Raw genomic sequence first — 24,283 nt, 5'->3', positions numbered from 1 at the left:
TGCGCGCAGATCATCTTGACTGACTTCATCTATCATAATTAAATTTTGTGACTTCGTTTTTAAACAAAAACTATTTTTCTCTATTATTTTGATAGAAATTCTTCAAATGTAGAAATTCTTCAAAAAATATAAAAGCAAGATAAGGGTTATTCATTAAAGAAAAAAAAGGCCTCAAAATTAAGTCCTATTGTTTTTCTCGTAAAAATTTTGATCGTGAATTCCTCTAAAAAAAATTTAATTCATTGCAGCACTTTATGATAAAAAAAAATAATTACGAACAACTACTGCAGCAAAACTTTAAAACCCTTAAACTGACTGAGAAAATCGAAAATTAGAGGGAAAATAAGAATCCCCCTTTTGGTTTAAAAAAAAAAAACTGTTAGCCGCTTAAAAGCAGTACCTAAATGTGATTCAAACCGGTTATTTTCTGTGTGAACAAAAAAGAAAAACTATATAGAAGTTTCAAGTTTGATCCAGTGCTCCATATGTCTTTCATTTTAATTGAACTTAACTAAACCAAGTATTAGCACAAGACAACAAACTTGACCTTATGCTTCGAAGAGGGGCTACCTTTTGAAAAAAAGTAAACAAATAGCAAAGCAGTCAAGAGCAAAAAAATGTGTGAGAGTATACCAAGAAACAATTCTTCTTCCCAGTAAAACAATAGTGATCTTATCCCTACAAGGGTCTCTAAACGGATCAGAATGAGAAAAAAAAAAAATGTGACCCAGAAGTCGCCAGACTAACGCTTTACGACTCGTTGTCACTACTGCTTAGTTTCGCACCGATAGCAAAATGCGTAAGAACAATAAGATGGTAGACAGAGAAGATAGGAAGATGGAGTATTTTGCAGTTGTGTTTCCATTTGTAAAGCTTTTCACCAGCAAGCTTAAAGCATTTCAGACAATTTTTACCCCCACACCGGATGCGATAAAAGTTAGATCTTCAACATGATTCCCCTGCTACCGAATATGTCTTGGTCATGGATACATTGTTTAGTACTAAAAGTATTACACCTCCTCCTTCTAACTCGTCCTCCAAAAGATTGGAAAGTTTTGATTTTATGTTCCTAATGCGCAATCAAAAGCAAAGAACCAAGTTTTGGACATTTTCAATTGCTACTGAAACAGATTGTGATGGAGAGATGACTCAAAGAAAGACTACTTTGCAATTGTTTTTCTATTTGTTAAGATTTATTAACATTGAGATCAGAGCTATTCAGACAATTTTTAAATTACACCGGTTGCGACAGACAGCAAGATTTTTAGCGTTATACTTCAACAAGATACCTTGTTATGGATGGCCAATCTGAGACAGTGCGAAGCAAGTGGACGTAAGGGGGGCGTTTTCAAGTTTGGAGTAAAACGCGTTTAAAGGTCCTAAGGTATGCTTTCATTGAAACGTTTCTCGAAGTCATGCTATATATCAGAACCTACCAGAGCTGCCAGTAGAATCTCTTTTCCCAAACGGAGAAGAGGTTCTCTTAAAATTTGCACTGTCTCCAAATTTTCAGTTTTGACACTAACATTCCTTTGCTTCTCACCGCCTTATATGGAAACGATTAAAGTGTTTCTCACGCATTTTCTTCAGAATAAAACCGTCAAATTTTTTTTCTTTCCTTTCCTTTTCGACTTTAGAAATAGTTAACAGAATATTTCTGAGAGACGATTTTTCTCCTCTTTCCTAATTTTCCAAAAATTATTTCAAAACTTCGTGTAATTTCTTTCAGCCAAGTTTCGCATTAATGTTAATAAAATCACATAATGTTAACTGTCTCAATACAAGATTGCGGTTTCCATTTTTAAAGTATTTTCTTGAAGCCAAAAACTAAGACCCCATTTTTTTTTAAATTTTCTTGAACATTTACTTTAAACGGTGCTTGTACTTGTACCGAATTTTCCTTTTTCAGCTAATACTGAAAACAATATAAATACGCACATTGCATAAGCGAATAGCATTAAAAGTAGTTATCAGATAAGTGCAGAAAGACTACGTGCGATAATTTGATGGTTCCATTTCCTTAATAAAATGCTCCTGTTCTGCGTCACCAAACAACATCAAGCATGTTTTTCTCAGGCTATTGCATTTCTTCCCACTGAATAAATGTAATAGCCAACACACGAGGCTTAGATCAACATCTTTTCTCAGCTTTACCTACCATCGATGCAACACTTTGCATTTGAAGTACTACCACATATTCTGACACGTGAGCTCTTTCTTTTTCAAAGAGTCACGGAAATGCATTTTATGGTCTATCCAAATGGCTGTCGTTTTCTCACAACAGGGTACATGTCTCACACCATCCCTCACACCTGCGACACGTGTTGATCAGCCAGCAATTCGGCTCTAAAGTACCTTTTTTATGCATTATACGCGAATGTTACTTAGAGCAATATGCAAAATTCAAAGAAAATTGATAATTGCATAACTTGCGTTCTGGCGATGCAGTTATCCACACCTTTGACTGTATATGAGATTGAAAATAATAAAATGAAATTTTTTATGCAAGGCTTTGACATTCAGATGCACAAGCTCTTTCTGTGACGGAAATGATACAGTTGTTTTTTTATTGTTGCCAAAAACATTGAAAAATTATAGTAATTAAAACGTTAGTTGTCAATAAATTTAAGAAATTAATTTCAAGGCTGAACCTACTAATGCATATATTTATAGGTTCAAATTTCATATGTAAGGCATAGTTTTGAAGATTTATCTAAAGATATTTTAATTGTTTTGTCAAAAAAAGGGAGCTTATTTTTTTTTATTATAATTAGTCTGTTTTAATGCATAGTATCCCGCACTAGAACCACATCGGGTTAGTTGATTAATGCAACGTGGTAGTAATAAGAAAATCCTGAGATCGAATACTCCGTTTTAATGACTTCTTTTCTTCAGAAGAATTCTGATCCAAATTTGCATTAATATCTAATCTCAACTCATTACAGGATTCTGAGCTACAGTTCTGATTTTGTTAAAATCAGGAAACAACGCATTTATTTTAACAGGCTAAATCACAGTATAACTTTTTAAATATACTTTAGCAAAATAGAGGTGTGAATTTCAATTTATTTTTCTTAGTCTCTGATATGGAGACTCAGTAGCTCAGTTGGTAAGATAAATAACGTGAAGGTTAAGGGATTCATCCTCCCGTGTTCAATAAATGTAGTTTTTGAATGACTAATTTTCCTCAGCTGAATCCTGCTTCAAATTTCCATGAATATAATAGCCTTGGTTTATTGAGGGCAGGGTTTTAATTGTTTCAATGAAATTAAACAAAATCTTTATTTTAATATGAAAAATTGCAGTATCATATGCATATTATTCCTCAAAAGTATTTTTCGTTGGTACGCCATAACTTCTTTCGTACTTCATCAAAATTCAAAAGTAAGCCCACAATTTCAAAATTTTTTCACTCCTGTCAGCGAAAAATAAACAAGCACACAAGTCACACTTTTGCTATTATTCAAAAAAAGAAAAACCCTTGAAAAAACCGGATTTTTGAATTATTTTTGTCGAACGCGAAATGCTTCACACTGGTCAACTAACTGTCTTTGTATTGCTATTTCACTGCTTTGTGTTCATCCATGAATTTACATAATGAAATATACCGTTTATTTCGAAATTTTACTATGGGGAATCAGCAGGGACTGTTAATTTAGGAAGGAGTATTATTTGAAAATTTAACATGTGTGTTCTACAATATTGGATTTAGTTAAACATTTTTTCTGCAATATTTATGTAGTCTATCTTAATCGACAGCTTTTAATGAACCAAAAACATTTATAGGAGCCCATACATATATGTACATATCTGCACTTTCTTCTTGATTTTGAACTTAAGTAGCATAGTTCCGATGGAATATTTTAAAAATCAAAACTTTAGTTTCTTGGAAAAATATTTTTAAAAGAACACAAGAAGAAAAAATTCGTTTCATAGATCAAACGAGTAACTATACGAGTTTTAATACCAAACTTATTATTAAATCAATAACGTTTTCAAAATTCCTGCTGTTACAAATAATAATAAAAATAATGTTTTTATTAGTATTTCCACATTTCCTTTTAACAGAGCTAGCTGATTTAAAATTACTAAAATTATTTAGGTTAAAAACCTAAATTTTCCATAAATTGTTTTAAAGCTCATCTTTTACCCACTTATTAAAATTATTTCTTATGTGTAAATAAATTTCAAGAAATCATTTGTTGGAACAAGAGTTTTTGTTTGTAGACAATCGTTTTGGTGTTTCTCTGGTAATCATAAAATTCTAAACTCAATGAAATTTAAGCTTTTTTCCTTGCGGAAAAGAAACATTTAAACAGAAAGTATTTATTTAAAATTTAAAGACTTCCTACATACTGAAATTTAATTCCTCAGAGACCTGTAATTCCGGCATTCCTCGAAAATCACAAACCAAAACTTTTTTTATACATATAAAAGTCATCTTTTCGAATGATTATATTAACTTGAGCTACCGCTGCAAAGTTCTTCTGCATATAACTTGAAATGTAAATCGTCATTCCACTATAAAAAGAATTTTTCCCGCGTTTTTATCATTGCTCTTATTGTTATTCCAGTTTCTATCGTCTGCTTTGGACGGAGCGTTTTATTACTCCAGGGGGGCGTGTCTGTAGACGGTCATATGCCAGTCAAAAGGTCTAGGAAGAATTTGTTTTTATTGTCAAATGCTTTTTGGGTTGGATTTGTTTACTTATTTATTGAGTTATATCTGGGACATAAGTGAATTTTGCGGTCTCTGTAAGAGAATATTTTCTTCGTTTTCAGCATGAAAAGGCGGTATAAGTACCTTGAACGGTGATTGGTTATTTTTGTTTGTGCAAAGCCGGGGAAACGGAGAATTTAATGCGAAGGAGCAAGAAAACGTGTTTTGAAAATTCTAACGTGAAATTTTGCTACTACGAGTCCAGCATTTTTGAAATAAATCAACAAGGATGTTCTTTGTGGGAAAAAGAATATAGACACTAAATATTTTGCGGATCTCAACAGTTGCCTCTCCCCCCCCCCCGTCTATATTTCTCTGTTCGTTCTTCTTCTCAATACCTCAACCCGCCCCCCCCCCCTCTTTTTCTTCCTTTCTTTCAAAAATATAAATAAATGAATAAAGTAAATAAATAAATAAAAAATCAGACTTCAAATTTTTTGCTACAGATCATCAAAATATTGATTTCTTTTCGTAGTTTTGTGAACACATTCAATAGTTTTTGTTTGATTATAAAGTTCGGTGCATCAAGAAAAATTTCAAGATCAAAAATATTATTTTATATGTGGATGATATGATATGAGACCGTGAGATATGTGGAACCTCAAAAATATCAACAAAAAAAAAGTAAGAAAGAAAGAAAGAAGTAGAAGAGGAAAGAAAATCGACGATGTCGGAAATATTTACAATTGGACAAAAAAAAATTAGAAAATTACAGCATTAATTTTAATTTTATTTGTTTAAGCAATCACGCCTATCTTAAAAAAAATTTGTATGCCAGTCAAGAAACCCTGTTGGAACGAAGCATTAGCTGCTTTTTTCATATAATATGTATTTATTAGCAAATATTCCCCTTTTCATCTAAATGCACTAATTCGAACCAAACAATACGATTGCAAATTAAAAATAGAATATGTTTATTATCGTAATTAGAACGGCTTCGCAATAAATATTGCACAGAAATTACACTATTAATTGGAAAAAGCTCGCAAACGATGTTACGCAAATTATGAAGAGTGATTAATATACGAGGTATTCAATTCTCATGAGATAACCCGACCAATGTTTAGGCCGCGAAGAAGCTACATACCTGTTGGATAATAAATTCATGACATTCTCTGGTTGGAATGTTCGGCGTTGCCATGGCGACTGCGTGAAAACACGATGGTCTGATTGTTTTTATGAGCCTATCTCGTAGCTCGATTTATTAGCCTGATAATATTAGTGGACTACACCCGTTGTCCAAGTTGTTCCCTTGCACAAAAAAATGAGCGCTCAGGTATTATAACGTTGACTCTTGTAATGAGTAAATTTCTAACTTCGGGGATATAATTGTTCAGAAATTCCGGTATCAGGTACATTTTTTCGAAAAAAGTAAAAAATAAAAATGGAATGAAGGTTGATAAATGGATTTTTTGCGGAATTGATGTGTAATAGAATGTATTCTTAGAACTGAAATGGTTTCGGCCAAGATTTCCAGTCTATGCCGGATGTGTAATAGAAGTTTTCTATACGAAACAATATTTTCAGATATTGATTGAAAAGAAGAAATTAATTATTGACTTGAAAAATCTATAATTAATTTAACATAAACCTAGTGAGCATGTAACGTGGATTTTTTAATGTAAAAATGTGTGTTAGAACAAAAAATTGTTTAGAAAGTCTAGAACAATGTCAGTTTCCTGAAGAAATAAATTAGTAGTACAAAATTAAAATTTTATTTAATATATTTGTAAAAAATAAATTGCAAAGTAGGCGTCAATGGAGCTTTTGTTAGAACTAAAATGGAATCTCTAAACATTTAAAGAATGTGGGAAAACCATTGGAATTGTCTATAAGAAGCAATAATTGCAGATATTGATTAAAAGGAGGAAATTTATTATTGATTTTGAGAGTAGAGCTAATTTCCTACATGTCAAAACTAATTTTGTTCAACAAAAGCGTAAACATTGTGTAACTTAGACCATCGTAATGCTACGCGAATTTTAATATTTGCAGGCACAACTACCATTAAATTCTGGTGTTCTGGTGACATGCAAAGTTTTCACCTACAAGGAAGAAATGGAGTACGAACTGACCAAAAGATATTTTGCAACATTGATGAGTACAAGATTTAATTTTAGAATTTTAATGATAACATTTGCGGTTTTCTCTGACGAAAACAAAATCAAAATTTTCTGTAGGAATCCGCAGTTTTAGACCCTGATTTGAATCAATGATGACTTTTGAAAATAATAAATCCATATAGAAAGATTTTGATTGTTGTTAATTGCAACGAAATCCTGCAAACCTTTATTGACCGTGAAGTTTATCTAACCTAAATTACGAAAAGTTATATAAATTTGATGATGTGATACATGCTTGAGTTGAACCGCTCTTTTTAAACGAATTGTACTGAAAATTCGTTTGCCAAATATGAAATTTTGCTTTGATGTTCTGAAATTGAGGCAACGCAGCACCTCCCCGTTGCCAAAGCTTTACCTCGAAATTTCTAAAAATTGCTTCAAAGTATATGATAATGAGAGAAGTTATGATATATAGAGAAGTATTTACGGCTGCATGCAAATTTACTCTAAAAAGGAACTTGAGTTCAGTTTGCACCAAGTAGAGTAATCAAACTCATAATTTTAAATTTCCTTAATGCACAGAAAAGTTTTTTTTTAAATTTTATAAATCTCTTCTTTAGTCAAGGGTTGATTATAAGCTCAACCAGAAAGATACACAAATAATCATTTTCAGTGTAAATATGTAAAATATTTTCAGTCCATGAATTAAATGCAAATTGACTAAGGTATTAACATGAAATGAACTTAGCTACCCTTAATTAAAGATAACAGATAAGGAAATACAAGCAAATCTCCTAATTTCCTTAATTATTTTTTAAAATTCAGTCCTTAACCTAGAGGTTGATTCTAATCTCAACCAGCCAAATACACGCATGTTCAAATGAACGGCAAATTTTCAGCTCCACAATTAAAGGAATAGCTTTTTTTCTTCTTACTTCATTAAAGCCCGAAGTGTTCATATGGATAATGGCATTTCCACTCGAATCTCGCGATTCGTTTCAAGTCTTTGTTTAGATATAGGACAATTCAGGTATTTGGAAGACAGAGATAAAATATCTTGTACTAATTAAGCCAGGTGCATGATTCCATCTGAAATTCCGCGTGGATTCTCCCCATAGAATGACCTTTTTGGTGACTCTAAGAAACATTGAAGCTGTTCATCTAATGGCCTCGATTTGATCACTAACACTGATAGACGCTTTGAAAAAGTGTCTAGAGGTGAACGCTTGACAGATTTCGTAGCGTTTTATCCGGGTCGCTCGGGGATTTTCCTTTTTCCAGATTTTCAAAAGACTACCGATTTTCATACAGCAGAGAAAGTTGAACTGTTTATCATGGTCGCATTACGATAAGAGAGAGCCATAGCTTTTTCAGAACAATAGAAAATGTTTTTCTGGCTCCTACTTATATTTATAAAGAAAAAAAAATTTAACTCTATCATGGTCACATTACGGCATTAAGAACCATAGCTGTGCATTGCAGCAGAGCATTTTGTCCTCTGATTCTTATGTTGAGGAGATCAGTTCGGTTCCAATTATTTATTCTGCTAGCTTTCAATTATTCGCAAACGCAGATTCTTTTATTAAATAATGTACATATAAATAACTTTAAATATAAATAAATATCCAATAAATAATTTTTTTAGTTAAAATATGGCACTCCATGGAAAAAGAATTGCTTAATGCGGCTATGAGAGGTTTTGTTGCACTAAATGGACACGTTTGCAACAAAAATCAAGCTTCCAAGTTAAATGGTTCTCGAGATATGAGCTCTATTAATTTCAACGAAAATGCAGCAAAAGGCAAAATGAGGATTTTAAGTGCGGTGCGATTCAAAAAATATCCGAACGGCGAAATGCTTAATGCGGCTATGAGAGGTTTCGTTGCGCTAAACGGACACGTTTGCAACAAAAATCAAGCGTCCAAGTTAAATGGTTCTCGACATATGAGCTCAGTTGTATTCAACAAAAATGCAGCAAAAGGCAAAATGAGGATTTTAATTGCGGTTTGATATAAAAAAAAAAAAAAAAATCTGAACGGCGAAATGCTTAATACGGCTATGAGAGGTTTTGTTGCACTAAATGGACACGTTTGCAACAAAAATCAAGCTTCCAAGTTAAATGTTTCTTGAGATATGAGCTCTATTAATTTCAACGAAAATGCAGCGTGTGTTTAAATTTACATTATCTATTATGTTGCATTAACGGATAACTGAACTGGCATCCATTTTCATTTCATTAAGACTTGTTTGCAGGAAATTGTCAAACAATCTTCTTTTTTGAAATTTAACTTTATTTTTATTTATTTATTTTTTTAAAGCGCTCCAAATTAGAAATAATTTGAAGCATCATGGAGATTTTTATTTCAAAATATTTAATTTTAAATGCTATACAAGAAGATATTTGTACTGAATATCATATTGTTGAGCAATACTTTTGAAGAATAGGAAAGACTTAGAAGTATAAAACCATGTGCTACCGGTTTAATACATATAACACATGCCTGAAAACCTTGTTTTCAGGCATGGCACAGAAAAATCTGAAGATAAACTATTTTTAAATTCTTTGAGTAATAGCAGTAAACGTAATTTTATAGTAAATGTAATTTAATGTTTTTTTTCCTTTGCCTGGGATTTTAATTTTAAGTTTTAAATACGATGTTTATTTTCTTCGATAATTGCACCCTTTTATGGTAAAACAATATGTCGCGTCCAAATTGGAATTAAAGTTGAAAATTTCAGAACAAAAGGCCTGCCATAATTTTTAGAAAACTTGATAACAACTATATTTAATATTTAAGTTAACTTAGTACACTTTTTAAGTTGTTATTGATTGTAACTTGTTTAAAATATATCAATTTTGTATTATCATTTTGAAAAATTACTATTTTAATTAAATTTGGCTAGCACAAACAATCACAACCATACCATCATCAAATTGCTGTATGAGATCGAAACCTCAAATTTCTTCAGAAACATTTCTGACGCAAAACAATGTGCCCAAATTGGGATAACAATTGAAAATTTCAAGACAAAAGACAGCCCATAATGTACAGAAATCTTGTCAACACTTACGTTAAATATTTGAATTAACTTCTTATATTTTTAAAATGTAATAACTCGTTTAAAAGATATCATTTTTGTATAATCATTTTGAAAAATTACTATTTTAATTAAAGCTAGCTAGCACAAACAATCACACCATCATCAAATTGCTCTATCTCGGTCAAAACTTCAATGGTACTAGCCAGCAATAACCTGCCATGCAACACATCGAACTCGAACGATTTAGCTTCAAGCCTCAAACCAGTTAACCGAATGATACTCTTTAACCCGGCACTTATTAAAACGAACATCATTTTGATTCTTATCAACCAGAGCAACATAAAAGGAACGCATGGTTGAGTCCACGGGCAGAGTTAGCTGAAATAATTACTGTGCGCAAGAAATTGCCGGCAGTTTACATAGGCTTGATCTGTTGCTGCTTTTCTATTTTTCATTCTTGTTTATTTATTGTCATTTGGATTCATCCCTAAGGGTTTCTTCAAAGCAACGACAGTTACTAATGATTGGTTGCTTAACGAAGTTTGGTGTAATGGGGTACGGAAGATTGGTGTTGAGAAGACTACTGGTTGTCGTGAGCGATTCCTGGCCCAGTTTCGACAAGATTAACAAAAAAGTTTTTGAATTTTATCTCCCATTTTCTCTCTTGGGTGGAATACAGATTGTGTATGTGTGTGAAAATGTTGTGTGATAAAAAGGTTTAGAGAATTAGCTGGATAATCTATCAGCAAATAGACTGATAAATGATCTTGATGATGCTTTCGTTTGAGTGATTGTCGAACTTTACAAATAGCAAGTTTTTAAAGGTGAATCATGAGTACAAGTAAATAGTTGATGTAAATCTGTTTCGGATAAGCAAGGAATCTGGGGAAAAATGTATTTATTAGGTAGCAATCATATCGCGTAAAGGAAACAAAAACTACGCATTAATTCAAGTTCAGAATTTTGAACTATCAAATTGGTTAGAAGAAAAAAAATAGTCCATTAGTAATACATTATGAGTAACGTGGTTTATTAGAACAAGTGAAAAAACGAAAAAAAAAAAAAAAAATTGAATTCTGAAATTTTGAATTCAAATTATGTTTTTCGCAATCACGAACTGAGACAGGATCCTACTCATTGGAGTTATTGTTCCTAGAAACAGCTCCTGCCCCCCCCCCCAAGCCTGCCTCTCCTCCTGGGCGGTTACGTGTGCATAGTTGTGTGTGTAAGTGTGTATGCTAGTGTGTGTGCGTAGACCTGTGTGTATGCACGTAGGCGCGCGTGTGTGTATGTGTGGGAGTGTGTGAGCGTGCGTATGTGTAGGACATGGACGCCTCCGACCAGGTGAAGCGGATAGCTCAGGACCGGAGCAGCCGCGCCGAGCCGCCTGCAGAGGACGGTGGGCGGTGGTGCTGCAGAGGCTCCTGGTCCAAGGCACGGAACATCAAAAACGATCAAATGAGAACAATAAGCAATCGTGATTGCTCAATAATAAGTTACCCACTAGGATTGACTAAATTCCCCAAACATCCATAAACTAAAAGTAACTTAGTTCAAATTTAGTCACTTAGCTCATTACAAATCAATCAAATCATGTAAGGATGACAAATAGTTATTTAAATTTATTATTTTTTAAATAGCTTCTACCAGAAAAATTTAAAAAAACAAAACATTATTACAAATTAACCAGATTTCGTAAATGAATAGTCTAAGCTGCTTAAGTTGGTGTTGCGCTTTACGCAAACAGAGTCATTTAAAGAGAGCAAAATTTATTATTTTAACTGTGGCGTTTTGATATATTAAAATGATGGTTGTTTACGATTTTTCTCTGGATAAATCAGGAATATGTAATTGGAAGAGTAAAATCGTTCCTTTTCTTTTCTTTCTTTTTTTTTTCTCAGTTTATAATTCAATTTAATGAAGAAAAGTCTTTCCTGATGGCAATGTACGAGATCAAATGAAAGTGAAAATGCTCGTTAATGGTAAGTATTTATTGCAAATAAGTAACCAAATTTTTTTCTGGGATGGAGTCGTTGCAATTATTATGTGACAGTGAAAAAACTTCAATCAACAATCATATATCGAGACCAAAGATGCTGGGAGATAGAAATCTCTTCTCCAAATTCTCCTTAAGGTTACTTATACGTTTTATGATTTCCCTCAAATGCTACATGATGGTAAACGTATTTGAAAAAAACAAAAAAAAAAAAAGCGCTTCGTGGAACCAAAAAATCGTTATTTCAAACATTATCATTTTACCTATTAAAATATTCTAATACAATCCACAATTTCTAATGTAAGCATTTTATAGGAGTCAAACCCTCAAGAAAATAAAAAAAATAACGAAAAAAGTTTTTAAAAAATAATAAAAAAAATTTTATCAGATGGTGCTGCAAGTGTAGCGCACTGTAAGTGTAGACCAGTGCTATTGAAGAACATGTAACTTCGACGTTCATTGTGTTTTGAAAAAGTGTAATAATGTACATTGATAAAAAAGTTTGAACAAATAAATTGATCAAAGAAAACTAGTTTTTAACAAAATTTTCAAGAGCTACATTTTAAAATGTTCATAGAACCTAGCCTTTTGAATAGTTGGAAAATAGGAAATATTGCATTTTCTATTATTCCTAGTGTTTAATCTTGCTAACTTAAGCACAGATAGTTGCATTAAATATGTGCTTAAAGGTATTAATGAGATATTTTTAAGAAATAAATTTAGCAATTTCACTTCCCAGAGGAGAAAATATCTGTTTTTATAAATTAAATGTTTTTAAAGTACATGATATTCTTAAAGACTGCAAGTAATTTATAGATGCACATGAATTTTTCATTTTTGAATAAACTTGTACTTTAGAAGGAAAATATACAACAAATAGTATTTCACTCTCATTTGTTAACAAAAATGGTTGAAACTATTGTGTTTAGTACATTTACCATACATCGTAAGGGGCTGTCCATAAATGTCGTCACGCTTTGAGGGGAGGGGGGGGGGCTCGTGAAATTGTGACAGTTTGTGACAAGGGGGGTGAGGGAAGTAAGAAGTGTGACATCGCCCATTTTTTTACAAGAATATGTTTAGAAAAAGTAGCGTGACATGTGACAAAGGGTTGGTGAGGTGGGACACTTTGTGGGGGAATAGGGGGTCGAAAATATTGAAAAAGTTGAAAGCAATGAGCTTTAATCCTTTTGACCAAATCCTTATAACTTTTGAAAAAATCGAACGCATTTCACCAATATGTAACATAATATAAACACCAATAACACTTACAGACTATTATTATGTAACGCTTTAATGGGATAATAAGGCAAGAAAATTGTAGGAAAGTCATAAAATTATGAGTACTATGATAAATCCATTGTATGCTAAAATATGACATAATGAGAATCTTTTGTGCAGCTTGCCCCAAAGACTCTATCTTATTGAAAATATATCATGCGAAAGTGAGATGTTTTATCGGCTTTCCCGCAAAAAAAGTCATTATTTTTTGTCAGGTGGTTTGGGCATGGATATTTTTTCCTCCAAGATTAATATCACAAGGCCGTGATGCAGAACTCTGTTGTCCAATCTTTCACATCGGATCAGAAACCAATCTATTCACATCACGTTTTCATATAACTGTTATCGATTAAACATTATTCATCGATTAAACATTATTCACCAAAAGGAATCGACATCAATTGTGCACACTTTAATGTAATCTCTTAGCTAAAAATTTATTTCATAATGAATGTGTGCTTCAGTTTTGATAGTTTCAAGAAAAATATTTCATTTAGAATTTTGATTATTTTCATTAGATACATGTACACAGGTTCAGATGGGCATGCTAGACGTGCCTTTGACGGCCACTTGGCATTTAGTAGGCTTTTAATGACACTGCAGAATAATTGGGAGATATTTCGCCAAATTTGGCAGAAAATAGTTTTAGAATATCATAAAATCATGTTTTAACTTTTTTTTCCTTCTGAATTCATAAAATATCTTAAAATTGCTTCATTTAAAAAAAAAGTTTTCCCATCAAATTTAAAATAGGTAAATCACAAAATATCATTTCATAAATTTACGCCTTTAAGCTATATTTCATGTTTCGAGGTTAGCGTTTTTCCGGTATACAGAAAAAAAGCTTTAGCCTATATACCATTGCAAAAACGATAGATTTATAAGGACATTGCACATCATTAAATATTTAAGAGTGGGTTATTCTAAGGAAAATGGTCATTGTTTCTGAAACATGAGGATAATCTGGATTGTTAGATTGAATATAGAATTTATAAGTATTTCTTGAAACACACTGCAGCAAAAAAAAAAAAAAAAAGAAAGAAAGAAAGAAAGAAAGAACGGAAGAAATAAAAATATTTTTTTAGTGTTAATCTTCACCACATCGTATATTGAATGTCTCTATAGATAGCTTCCAGAATACGAATCGATTTGCTATGAAAATTCTAACTATGAAAATACTATGGTTATAGATTTTTTTCCAATTCATTCTGTGTCTCCAAAAACCTCAAAACTATTTACTACAAAAAAAAAAAAAAAAAAAACCTTAAGTTAAACTCCAAAAGTGTGAGTCATTCAAATGTTCAATAGTACTTTTTCTTCCCCTTTACACCACCTTCACAGCTGTTTCCATTGTAGGAATATCAATTCTCCAATAATAACAATGTTTTGTACTTGTTTTTTGTTTACATATCAAAATCAGTTTAATAGTAGTGATTACTCTAGATTCTTTTTTAAATATATTTTGCCACATTTTACCAAAAAACGTGGAAATAAGCGAAAGAAATTTAAGTGGAGGGGAAAAAAAAAGGAAAAATTTGTGAATCGTATATATTGTTACTATCTGATTAATGATTGAATGAATGAACAAGTGATATAAAAATATAAAAAAATTAAAGTCAATTTATGCTTAGGTCAACAAAGGAAAATTTTATTTAGTTACTTTTTATTTTCATAAAAAATTAATTAATAAATTTAATTTATGACTTATTATTTAAAAAACTGTATTAACATCAGATTTCATCTACTAAACCTTTTTAAAAATGTATTTGAACTTTAGTGGATGAATAAAAAGTATTTTATTAACGATTAGAAAATTGAACAATTATTGTATAAATACTTATAAAGAACTAATAGTGGGAGTTGAAAAAGCAAGGATTTTATTACATTTGATGCAAATTCCTAGAAATCTGATATTTCTCTCTAATTACAAGTTAAAATTGCGTTTTTTATAAAACATAACCTGTCGTAATAAACGCACACACATTTACAAATATTAAAAATGTGTATGGAACGAATTAGACATTTATAAATGTTGAATATTTAAATATATTAAGAAGCTCAAAGATCAATTTTAACTCTTTTCGTACCATAAGATGTACAACTGCTCTTAATTGATTAATGGAAATAGTTAATTTGACACATAAAAATTAATTTCGATTCTGTATGTACAGTTCAACGAGTACGTTAAGATAATGAAACATTAAAAATATTTCATGTGTGCTATGCCACATCAAGATGTGCATAATAACACTTTAAGCAGTATAACACTTAACAATATTTTTCATTACTAAATAATTATGTGTATTGTGACAAATTACTATTGAGTGAATAATTATTTTCGATTTCAAACTATAAATGCAAAAAAACATCAAAGTTTTAGCTTATATTTTCATCAAATAAAGCATTTTCCATGACTTTTTATTTCGTAAATTGAGTGATTTTTTTTCTTTTTGAGTCAACTTGCTTTTAGGTATTCACTGAAAGAAGAAAAAAAAAATGTTGCGATTTTAATGGTAGCTTCTCATTTACTATAACATTTCAACCACCATTAACTGTCTCTAATAGAAGTGAAAAGCTAGACTTGATTTTATAATTTCCATTTGCGTTTTGAAAGGAAATAAGCAACAACTCTCAGAGAGTATTCTAATCATTAGCATATCTATTCTTAACAAAGTTTACAGCAGATATGCAGATAAACAATTTGCATGCAACTGTTTCCAAAAGACGATTGCAATTTTATCAATCTATCCGAATCATCAAACACCTTTTGTGGTACATACATTTTACGATAGTTTTAGTAAACATTATAAACAAAGTTTATCGCATTTTTCTTAGTTTCAAATTCGAGCTCATTCAGTAAAACTCTTTGAGTTTAGTGAAAGAAATATGTCTACTTTAAAAAATGATGTTATCGACTAAACTTTTGATTTTTGTATACTCTTTTAAATGCGATGCTTTATCTGAGTTTTCAACCTCTTACGGCAGTTTATTAATGTATTCGGCTTAATTTAAAAATTAAAACTCACTCTTTTAATTGCGCAGAAAATTATAGATATTCCATTTTTTTTAAACTACTTTTATAACTTAAAAAGCAAGTAAGTTTCATAAATTAAACGAGTTAAATACGTTTGCTTTTATCTTCTATTTCTTTCTGGCTCCAATGGATTATTGAATACTTTTATGAACCTAAGTTTTCAGTGTCAAACTTTCAAAGTAAATTTGTTGTAGTTTTAAATCACAAATTATAATTTATAAAGTGTGGATACATAAACTACAGCAAACTAATCTATATCTACATACTAAGCATTTTTGGAACATTAAATGCATTTTTAATAATGTTTCCGAGATAAGTATATGGTGTTTTACTACTATGGTGTTTCTTTATGGTTTCCGAGATAAGTTATATGGTGTTACTAATGTGGTGTTTTCGTTTTGAAATAAATTTTGAAACAGACAATAATGACAAAAACTTGGATGAAACATGAACTTCAAACACTTGCAATTATTCCATCTGCACCTTATTAATGCAACGCAGTCATTACTAAAGAATAAGAACGCTATAAAGAAATATGTATTCTTAGATTATTTTTCTTCAATTTTTAAGAAAAGATATATTTCTTGGTTAATGAGAATATACGAATACTTGTGCCAAGAAAAACCCGATTTCAGTTACCTAAGTTACTTTTCAAAAAAACATCTCACATAAGCAAAAAGATGGAAAATTAATAAAAAAAAATTAAGAAAATGAAAAACAGTAACACAGTTGTTACAGTAACTGTGCACATAAGATTTCAATGCAAAAGAATGACTCAAAATTATCATTTTCGTTCATTATTATTTTAAATATCTCTTCATTTAAATTGAAATCTCCAGTCACTCCAAATCATCATCAAATTTTTGTGCATTCTCCATTCAGATAGAATCCAGTTTAAAAATACGAAATAGTTCTTTGTTTTAACGTCTAGTATTTTACTGCATAAGTCATTGATTTTTTTTTCTTCATAATTGTAAATGGTTCGAGTTTAGTACTGCTAGAGAAAAAACATTTCAAAATGAAACGAACGACTCCAAAGAAGTTAAGATGCTTCAGTTAAAAAATCAACTCGAATTGAGTGGCATTCGATGGTTGTCTTTTAAAACAAAACCATTAATAAATAAGGTTCTTTGTTAAACCAACCAATAAAAATAGTTAAAGCAACTATACTGTTCGCTTTCAGCTGTTGAATTGAAAGGGATTATCTTTGAAGTCAGTCTTCACACAGAAATCAAATATGTTTAGGACTTGATATTACTGATAAATACAGATTTATTTCGTCCTTCGCAACAGAAGTAATTAGGGACAAAACGCTGGGACTTGAATGTCATTAGGACATGTTATATTTGTTTCTCACAGAAATCAGTGCACATCAATTGCGTCAGCAATGTTCTTAAAATGAACGTAATACTATGCTTTGTAAATTTTTACTTAATTATGCAAAAAACGGGTCTAGTTGGGAGAGGGGAGCAGGGTTCTTTAATTCTAATATATGACATGCTCTTATGGAATGCTACCACAAATTAAAATATTGGATTACTTCATTACTTTAAAATACCTCATTTAACTATTTAAATCTGCGTTTTATGCAGTGCTGAACCGTTTGCATTGTAAATTGCAACTTTGTTGATTGATTACAAAATTGATCGCAATTGTAATGCAGAGAAAAGATAAGTTTTTCGCTGTAACCGTATGCCTCAAACTCATCTTAATGATTTCTAATTAAAAGACAGTTCTTGTATGTTAACTGCTCTTTTGACAGTAAATTGAGTAGGATTCTGTAACAGAAACTTCACAAAGTTTTATTTCTACGAGGATAACTTCTGAATAAAAAATGAATGTTCGTACGTATTTTCAGTAGATTGGGGTGACTCTTATTCATAGGGTCTTCCGATTTAACGTATAATAATAATAAAGTTCAGAGATTAAAAAACGGTTGGAGTCACACCACTTGTTCTGACAATTTTCCGTCTGAAATCTGCATCTGATGTTTCCAACACTATATCTTATAAGTGATATCAAATATCCTTTTCTCAAACTCCAATGTTTGCTCGTCATTAAAGCTGATTTTCGCAAAAATGAGGCAGTGAGAAGCAAAGGGATGTAAGTGGGCTGCTTGAAATTTCGAGTAAATCACATCCTAGGTTGAGTTTTAATGAAAAAGAAATCTATATCATACTGTACAGCAGCACGTATGGCTACTAGTACTACTTCTTGCCCTCAAAGCAGAGGAGAGAATCTCCGATCCATTTCCAAATTTTTAATTTTGTCACTTACATCCCTTTGCTTCTCACTGACTCAAATGATAATTGGATCACATCAGATAATAAAAATACTTGGCCTGTAAATCAGACTTTAGGTAGAGTTTCAGTGAAAAAAAAAATCTATATCATACTGTACAGCAGCACCTACTAAGGCTACTAGTACTATTTCTTGCCCCCAAAGCAGAGGAGAGGAGCTCCGATCCATTTCCAAATTTTTAATTTTGTCACTTACAACCCTTTGCTTCTCACTGACTCATATGATAGTTGGATCACATCAGATAATAAAAATACGTGGCCTGTAAATCAAATCCTAGGTAGAGTTTCAATGAAAAAAAAATCTATATCATACTGTACAGCAGCACCTACTGGGGATACTAGTACTATTTTTTGCCCCCAAGCAGAGGAGAGGATCTTCGATCCATTTCCAAATTTTTAATTTTGTCACTTACATCCCTTTGCTTCTCACTAACTCAAATGATAGTTAGATCACATCAGATAATAAAAATACTTGGCCTGATTCAAGATTTTTACGTAGTGTGCGATTTGTGAGAAATCGAAATCAGATTCTCCAACAAAAACTAGCTATTTCAATTGACTTGATGTTGTGCACATAATGAAAACTCTTTAAGGTAAAATTAAAATATGTCATTTAAATTGAAACTTAAACTTTACCAGGGCACACTATAGATTGAGAGTATCTGTTGAGTGCTTATGTATTTCTGAAAGATTAAAATGCAAAATATGTAAGTTAGAGTGTGAGAACATTCAATAACCAGCGAGAATGATTAACAGCTAACATTTTTGAACATTATTCCATTTTACTTCTCTATTGAATGATTAGAGTTTTGGTGAACTTATAGTCTTAAATACTTTTCTAAGCAGCATTAAAAGATAATTATTTATGAAGTAACGAATAACTAAATATTAAAACATTTGTTCCATTACCTAGGTTGCTTATCAGCAAATGAAATGAAATTGAACTACGATTTTGAAATCAGTGTTTTGGACTTTTTGAATTAACGCATTATGGGGTTGAAATCTTCCTGTGCGTGTATGTATTTTTCGCTGTAACCGTATGCCTCAAACTTATCTTAATGGTTACTACTTAAAAGACAGTTCTCGTATGCTAATTGCTCTTTTAACAGTAAATTAAGTAGGATTCTGTAACAGAAACTTCAGAGATTTATTCCTACCAGTTTACTGACGATCTTTTATGATTTTAAAATGCTTTATTGTTACGTTGATTTGTTATAAAAACAATCAAATCAATAATTAAAACAGATTTAGTCTAAAATTTTGTCCAAGTTTTAACAATTTTACTTTAGTTGATAAATCCATGGATACAGATGCTATCTTCTTCGTTCATTAAAAATTTGTATTCTTTCTGACAGAACTTATAGTGTAAAATTAAAAGTCATTGAAAAACGTTTACAAGTCGGAGATTGAGAGTAATTTGGAGCTCCAACAGTTTTAACTGTTTCCATTTTTCCAATCTTTCACCAACTCTTTGAAAGCGTATAAAACCTCATTCCAGCACTACGTGAGAACCTAACAAAAACCATTTCGGATTTCGATCAATTGACTATAAATTCCTCAAATAATTTCAAAAATTTTTGCTTTTTATTTGTAGAAGACACATATACATAAAAAAAATTATATTGACTGATTAAAAAAAAAGTAATGTAATCCGCAATGAAGCCAATAAATGCATCCGAAATCTGGAATATAATACTTAGAGATTTCGGTAAAAATTTTAAAACTGGGGCATTTGTTCTTCAAATGTTGGAGAAGAATTGAACGAAGTCTAAAAAAATAGAATGTTTCGCAGTATGATATGCAATTTGCATTATTTAATCCTCCGTTTCAGAAGCATTGAGAAGTATGAAGCCTTTCTCCAGAAGTGGTTTCGAAATATTTTAAAAATTTTGTTAATACATTTTAAGTTTTTAACAGCTAATCACTGTAATTTAAACTGTTTTAGCAATTCACTACTTTCCATTTCTGCACATACATCACACGATATTGGATTTAATATGAGTTTTAAGTAGAGCTATAAAGAGGGGAAATCCCAATTTTGAACAAGTCATTCAATGAAGGAACTTTTGAAAATTTCCAAAGCATGGCAACTTTTAAAATATTCCAATTTATAACCAACTTTTAATCAATTGTAAATTGCAATTAGAAATTCTAAGGAATTTTTCGCTATCGGCACACAACAATTTTGCATTTATTTATTTATTTATTATTTTTTATTTTTTTGAACGACATCCATAAGTAAGAGCTGCTGACAGTTATAGACCCACAACAAATTTGGTTGCAATCATGAGTGAGGTGAAGAGTCAGGGCCGGATTTAGGGGAGGACAGGCGAGGCTAACTGCCCCGGGGTCTCCACATTAAAGGGGCCCCCACAATAAAATTTTTACAAACTATCCTAACTTTCACGGTTCAAAAATATCGGATATATACATATGTATATCATAATATTCGGATATATATCAAAATATTGGATATTTTCGAAAATATGATGATCTTTTCGAACCCTAATTAGGGGCCTCCACTCCTTCGTTGCCCCAGGGCCTCCACACTTCCAAATCCGACCCTGTAAGGAGTAATCTGCAAATGCTTATGTGAATTCATTGAGAAGGTAGACTGAGTGTATTAGGCCAAACTAGTGTAAACGCGTACTTTGCACTTACATTAATTTGGGAATGGCAATATGCACATAGGGAAGTGATCACGTCCTCATCCTGCTCATAAAAGCTATCTACAATAACGGTATGGGAAAAGTTGAAATATATGTTTATTAATTGGGGAATTCTTAAAGCATGTTGCAACACTCTTCAACAGAAGTTGGAAATGAATAGTTTGAAGAACATCATATTTTAAAATTCAATAGCGCAAGCAATAACACACTTGATTAGTTAAGTACACTTCATTAGCTACTTTATTAGTTAAGTAAAAAACATGCAAAATTTGAAAACTATAACCAATGTCGAATTTTTTCTCGCTGGTTGACTTTTAAAACTACCCCCTCTCCCTCTCTAGCTACTACGATAAGAAATATATTTGAAAAAAATTATCTGTATTCCAACTAAGTTTCTAATTATTTCTTCTTACACGTAGCGTTTTTTAGTAAATTATATAATGCAGCATTTCTAAAACTCAAACATGATGGGACTTTTAGTGTTTATGCGTTTTTAGACAAGCATTGCGGTGAAAAAAATGTAAACATTGTAAAGTTATTTCCGATATTCCGTCAAAGTTTCCATTATTTCCCGAAATTCCGGTCTTTTGCTGTATCACAATCCTTAGTCTCTACATTCTTGGACTTTTGCATCCTTGGTTAGGTCAGTATAGTGGATAACAAGTAAATTCAAAGTTATTTTATATGAGAACACAAAATTGCTATAATATTACGTGGTAGCACCGATTGCAACAGTGTAAGGGGTTACAGTTTTCTCTTCTAGTATGAGTGAAAACTATTAACACATAAGAGAGGAAAAACGGTCTGAATAACAGAAAACGTTGCGTTTTGATTTACGTCAGCACGGAATGATATACATTTCATAAAATATTTTTATAACACTTTATAGGTTTTCTTTTCTTTTTTTCAAAATATCGAAACGGGCATTGTACCTTGAACATCGCTTAGCATAGAGTATCCAACTTTAGATAGACCTTCTTTGAGCATTCTATGTGGACTCGACTATAATTTCCAGCATAGGAAGTGCGGGAGCAAAATAATCATCAGAACTCATATTTATACGTAAATAGCTTTAACGGCATCTATTGTGTTAACAGTTCTCACGAAATTGGAAGAAAAAAAGCAAGGGAGCTGAACTATCGGGCAATTTAAGTCAGGGAGCGTTCAATAGCAGACAGCACCATAATGCTAAAAGCGGCAACCAAATTGACTTGCGAAACGATCAATACAGAGACACACATCAACATGTTATATGAATAAAATAGTTCGCAGTTCTGGAAGGGTTAACCCTTTCAGATCTGCAACGTAAATGGTGAGGTAGGGTGTTTACAACCCCAACATTATACTTCTTATGCACTTTACAAAATTTAGCAAACTTTCGTAGGAATATTTCCAATGATTTTTGTGTATTTACTTATATAAATACAACTGAAACAGTGCCGTAAGTAAAAGAGTACAGCACATAAAACTGTGTAAACATTACAAAACGTGTGAATGCAAATTCTAATTCTTGTGAGGTGTAACACACCCCACCTCACCAGTTAAGGGTAAGAAAAAGAGGATAAATAACCATAAACACTTACCTTCCTGACTTAGTGATCACCATCTCTGTCCCCAACGCGTGGAACTTATCCCAGAGGTCCTTCGCTTCGAGGGTCACTTTGGGATCGTCCTGCACCCCATCATCTTCGGGTTCGAGCGTCCTGAGCGGCCTTAGATGTGGGGCCCCGTGAGCCGCCAGCACATCTTCCGCCGTGATGGGGTGATGGGGGCCCGGCGGTGGCGGCGGCTTGGCAAAGAGGGAACCCGGCGGTGCAGGGTAGCAGGCGGCTGCGGCGGCCGCAGCCGCCAGTGCCGGGTTGAACCCCTGAAGCGCCGTCAGGTAGTGGGGTTGAGTGAGAATGGAGTTCATACTGAAGTCGGTCTGATGCGGATGGCGGGCCGCGGCGGCCGGGGGCAGCAGAAACGGGTGGTAGGCCATCCCCGGTCCGAAGTCCGCCGATTCGAAGCGCATGGGGGGGATTCTAGAGTCGGTCAACGTCGGGGGGTAGACAGCTTCGAAAAGAATCGGCGGCAAGGGTCGATTTGCTTCAAGCGCTTTTCACTTTATGCTTTTTGGCTGTTGAAGTCCCGTAAAGAACTTATCTTCAGCTTCAGTCTTGATTACCAACAATTTGGAGAAGTTCTGAATAAGTGTCAGCAGTTAAGCCGGAGATTTGGATTATGGTTCTTGCAATTCATCTGGTTTCTTTCAGAGAGGATGTCATAAAGTTAACATCGCTTGCTGACTTTTGCAGTAACAGTGACATATTTGTACAAGTTGCATGTGTTTAATATTTTCCCCACGCTTTCAATTAAAAAAAAAAATAAATAAATTAACAGAGTCTGATTTTAATTCTTGGTGACATACGTTGTTTAAGGAAAGCAGAGCAAGCACGTGGTTTTCATATTCTGAGTTGTGACCATTGTTTTTCAACATAGATTTTTCACATCTTAAATTGCCACCTGCGCAATTTAAATACTCTTTTTTCTAGCTGAAGTGTCCACCGGAATGATTTTAGATATTAGGAGTCTAATCTATGTAATAATAATTAGGTTTTGTTGCTGTCAATTATAGGTAAAGTGTTTTTTCTTGTCCTTGACGAGTCTCAAACTATTGCAGCCATCGGCTAACAGCATATGGGATTAACACAATCAACAGCCATCTTCATGCGAATTGCACAATTCTCTCCTTCGAGAACACCATTCCTCTACCAACAAAGATTCGAAAGTGCCGGTCGAACACCGTGGCGATCGCGTCCGACGGAAGAACGGCGTGTGAGGGAACCAGAACTAGCGGCGCACACCCGCGACGGCTTTGGCACGAGCGGCGTGTGAAAGTGGCGCAGCGCCGCTGTGGACTTTGGCACTCCGAGGACAGTGCCGCTCTTGATTGGCTATTTGGGCGAGGCGGGCCAATCACAGTTCATTCCGGCGCGATCTTCAGCGCGGGGGAACTGGACGCTTTGGAAGCGGCAGGCGCCTCGCTTCCACACCAAGGATGCTGGGAGGATGATTCTCACCCCCTCTTCTCTTCTCTCTCTATTCTCCTCTCTCTCTCTTTCTCTCTTTTGGACTATCTGGTCTGAAATTGTTGGATTACAAAATGAATGCCAGCATCACAAATGCGACACTCAAT

At 32.8% G+C, this 24,283-nt stretch overlaps 1 protein-coding gene across 2 annotated transcripts in view; it reads right to left on the bottom strand.

Moving 5' to 3' along the window:
* The window catches only part of LOC129221517 (optomotor-blind protein-like), a 113,425-nt gene extending 90,211 nt beyond the window's left edge, over window positions 1-23,214 (bottom strand). For both annotated transcript variants that reach the window (XM_054856007.1, XM_054856008.1), the window contains exon 1: window positions 22,689-23,214. In XM_054856007.1, the coding sequence (XP_054711982.1) occupies window positions 22,689-23,119 (431 nt within the window). In that variant the 5' untranslated portion in view covers window positions 23,120-23,214. The remainder of the gene's footprint in view (window positions 1-22,688) is intronic.
* Window positions 23,215-24,283: the final 1,069 nt, after the last annotated feature.

This window comes from Uloborus diversus, chromosome 4 (assembly GCF_026930045.1).
Source record: "Uloborus diversus isolate 005 chromosome 4, Udiv.v.3.1, whole genome shotgun sequence".
NCBI lineage: Eukaryota > Metazoa > Arthropoda > Arachnida > Araneae > Uloboridae > Uloborus > Uloborus diversus.
This window is presented reverse-complemented; position numbering and strand designations above follow the sequence as displayed.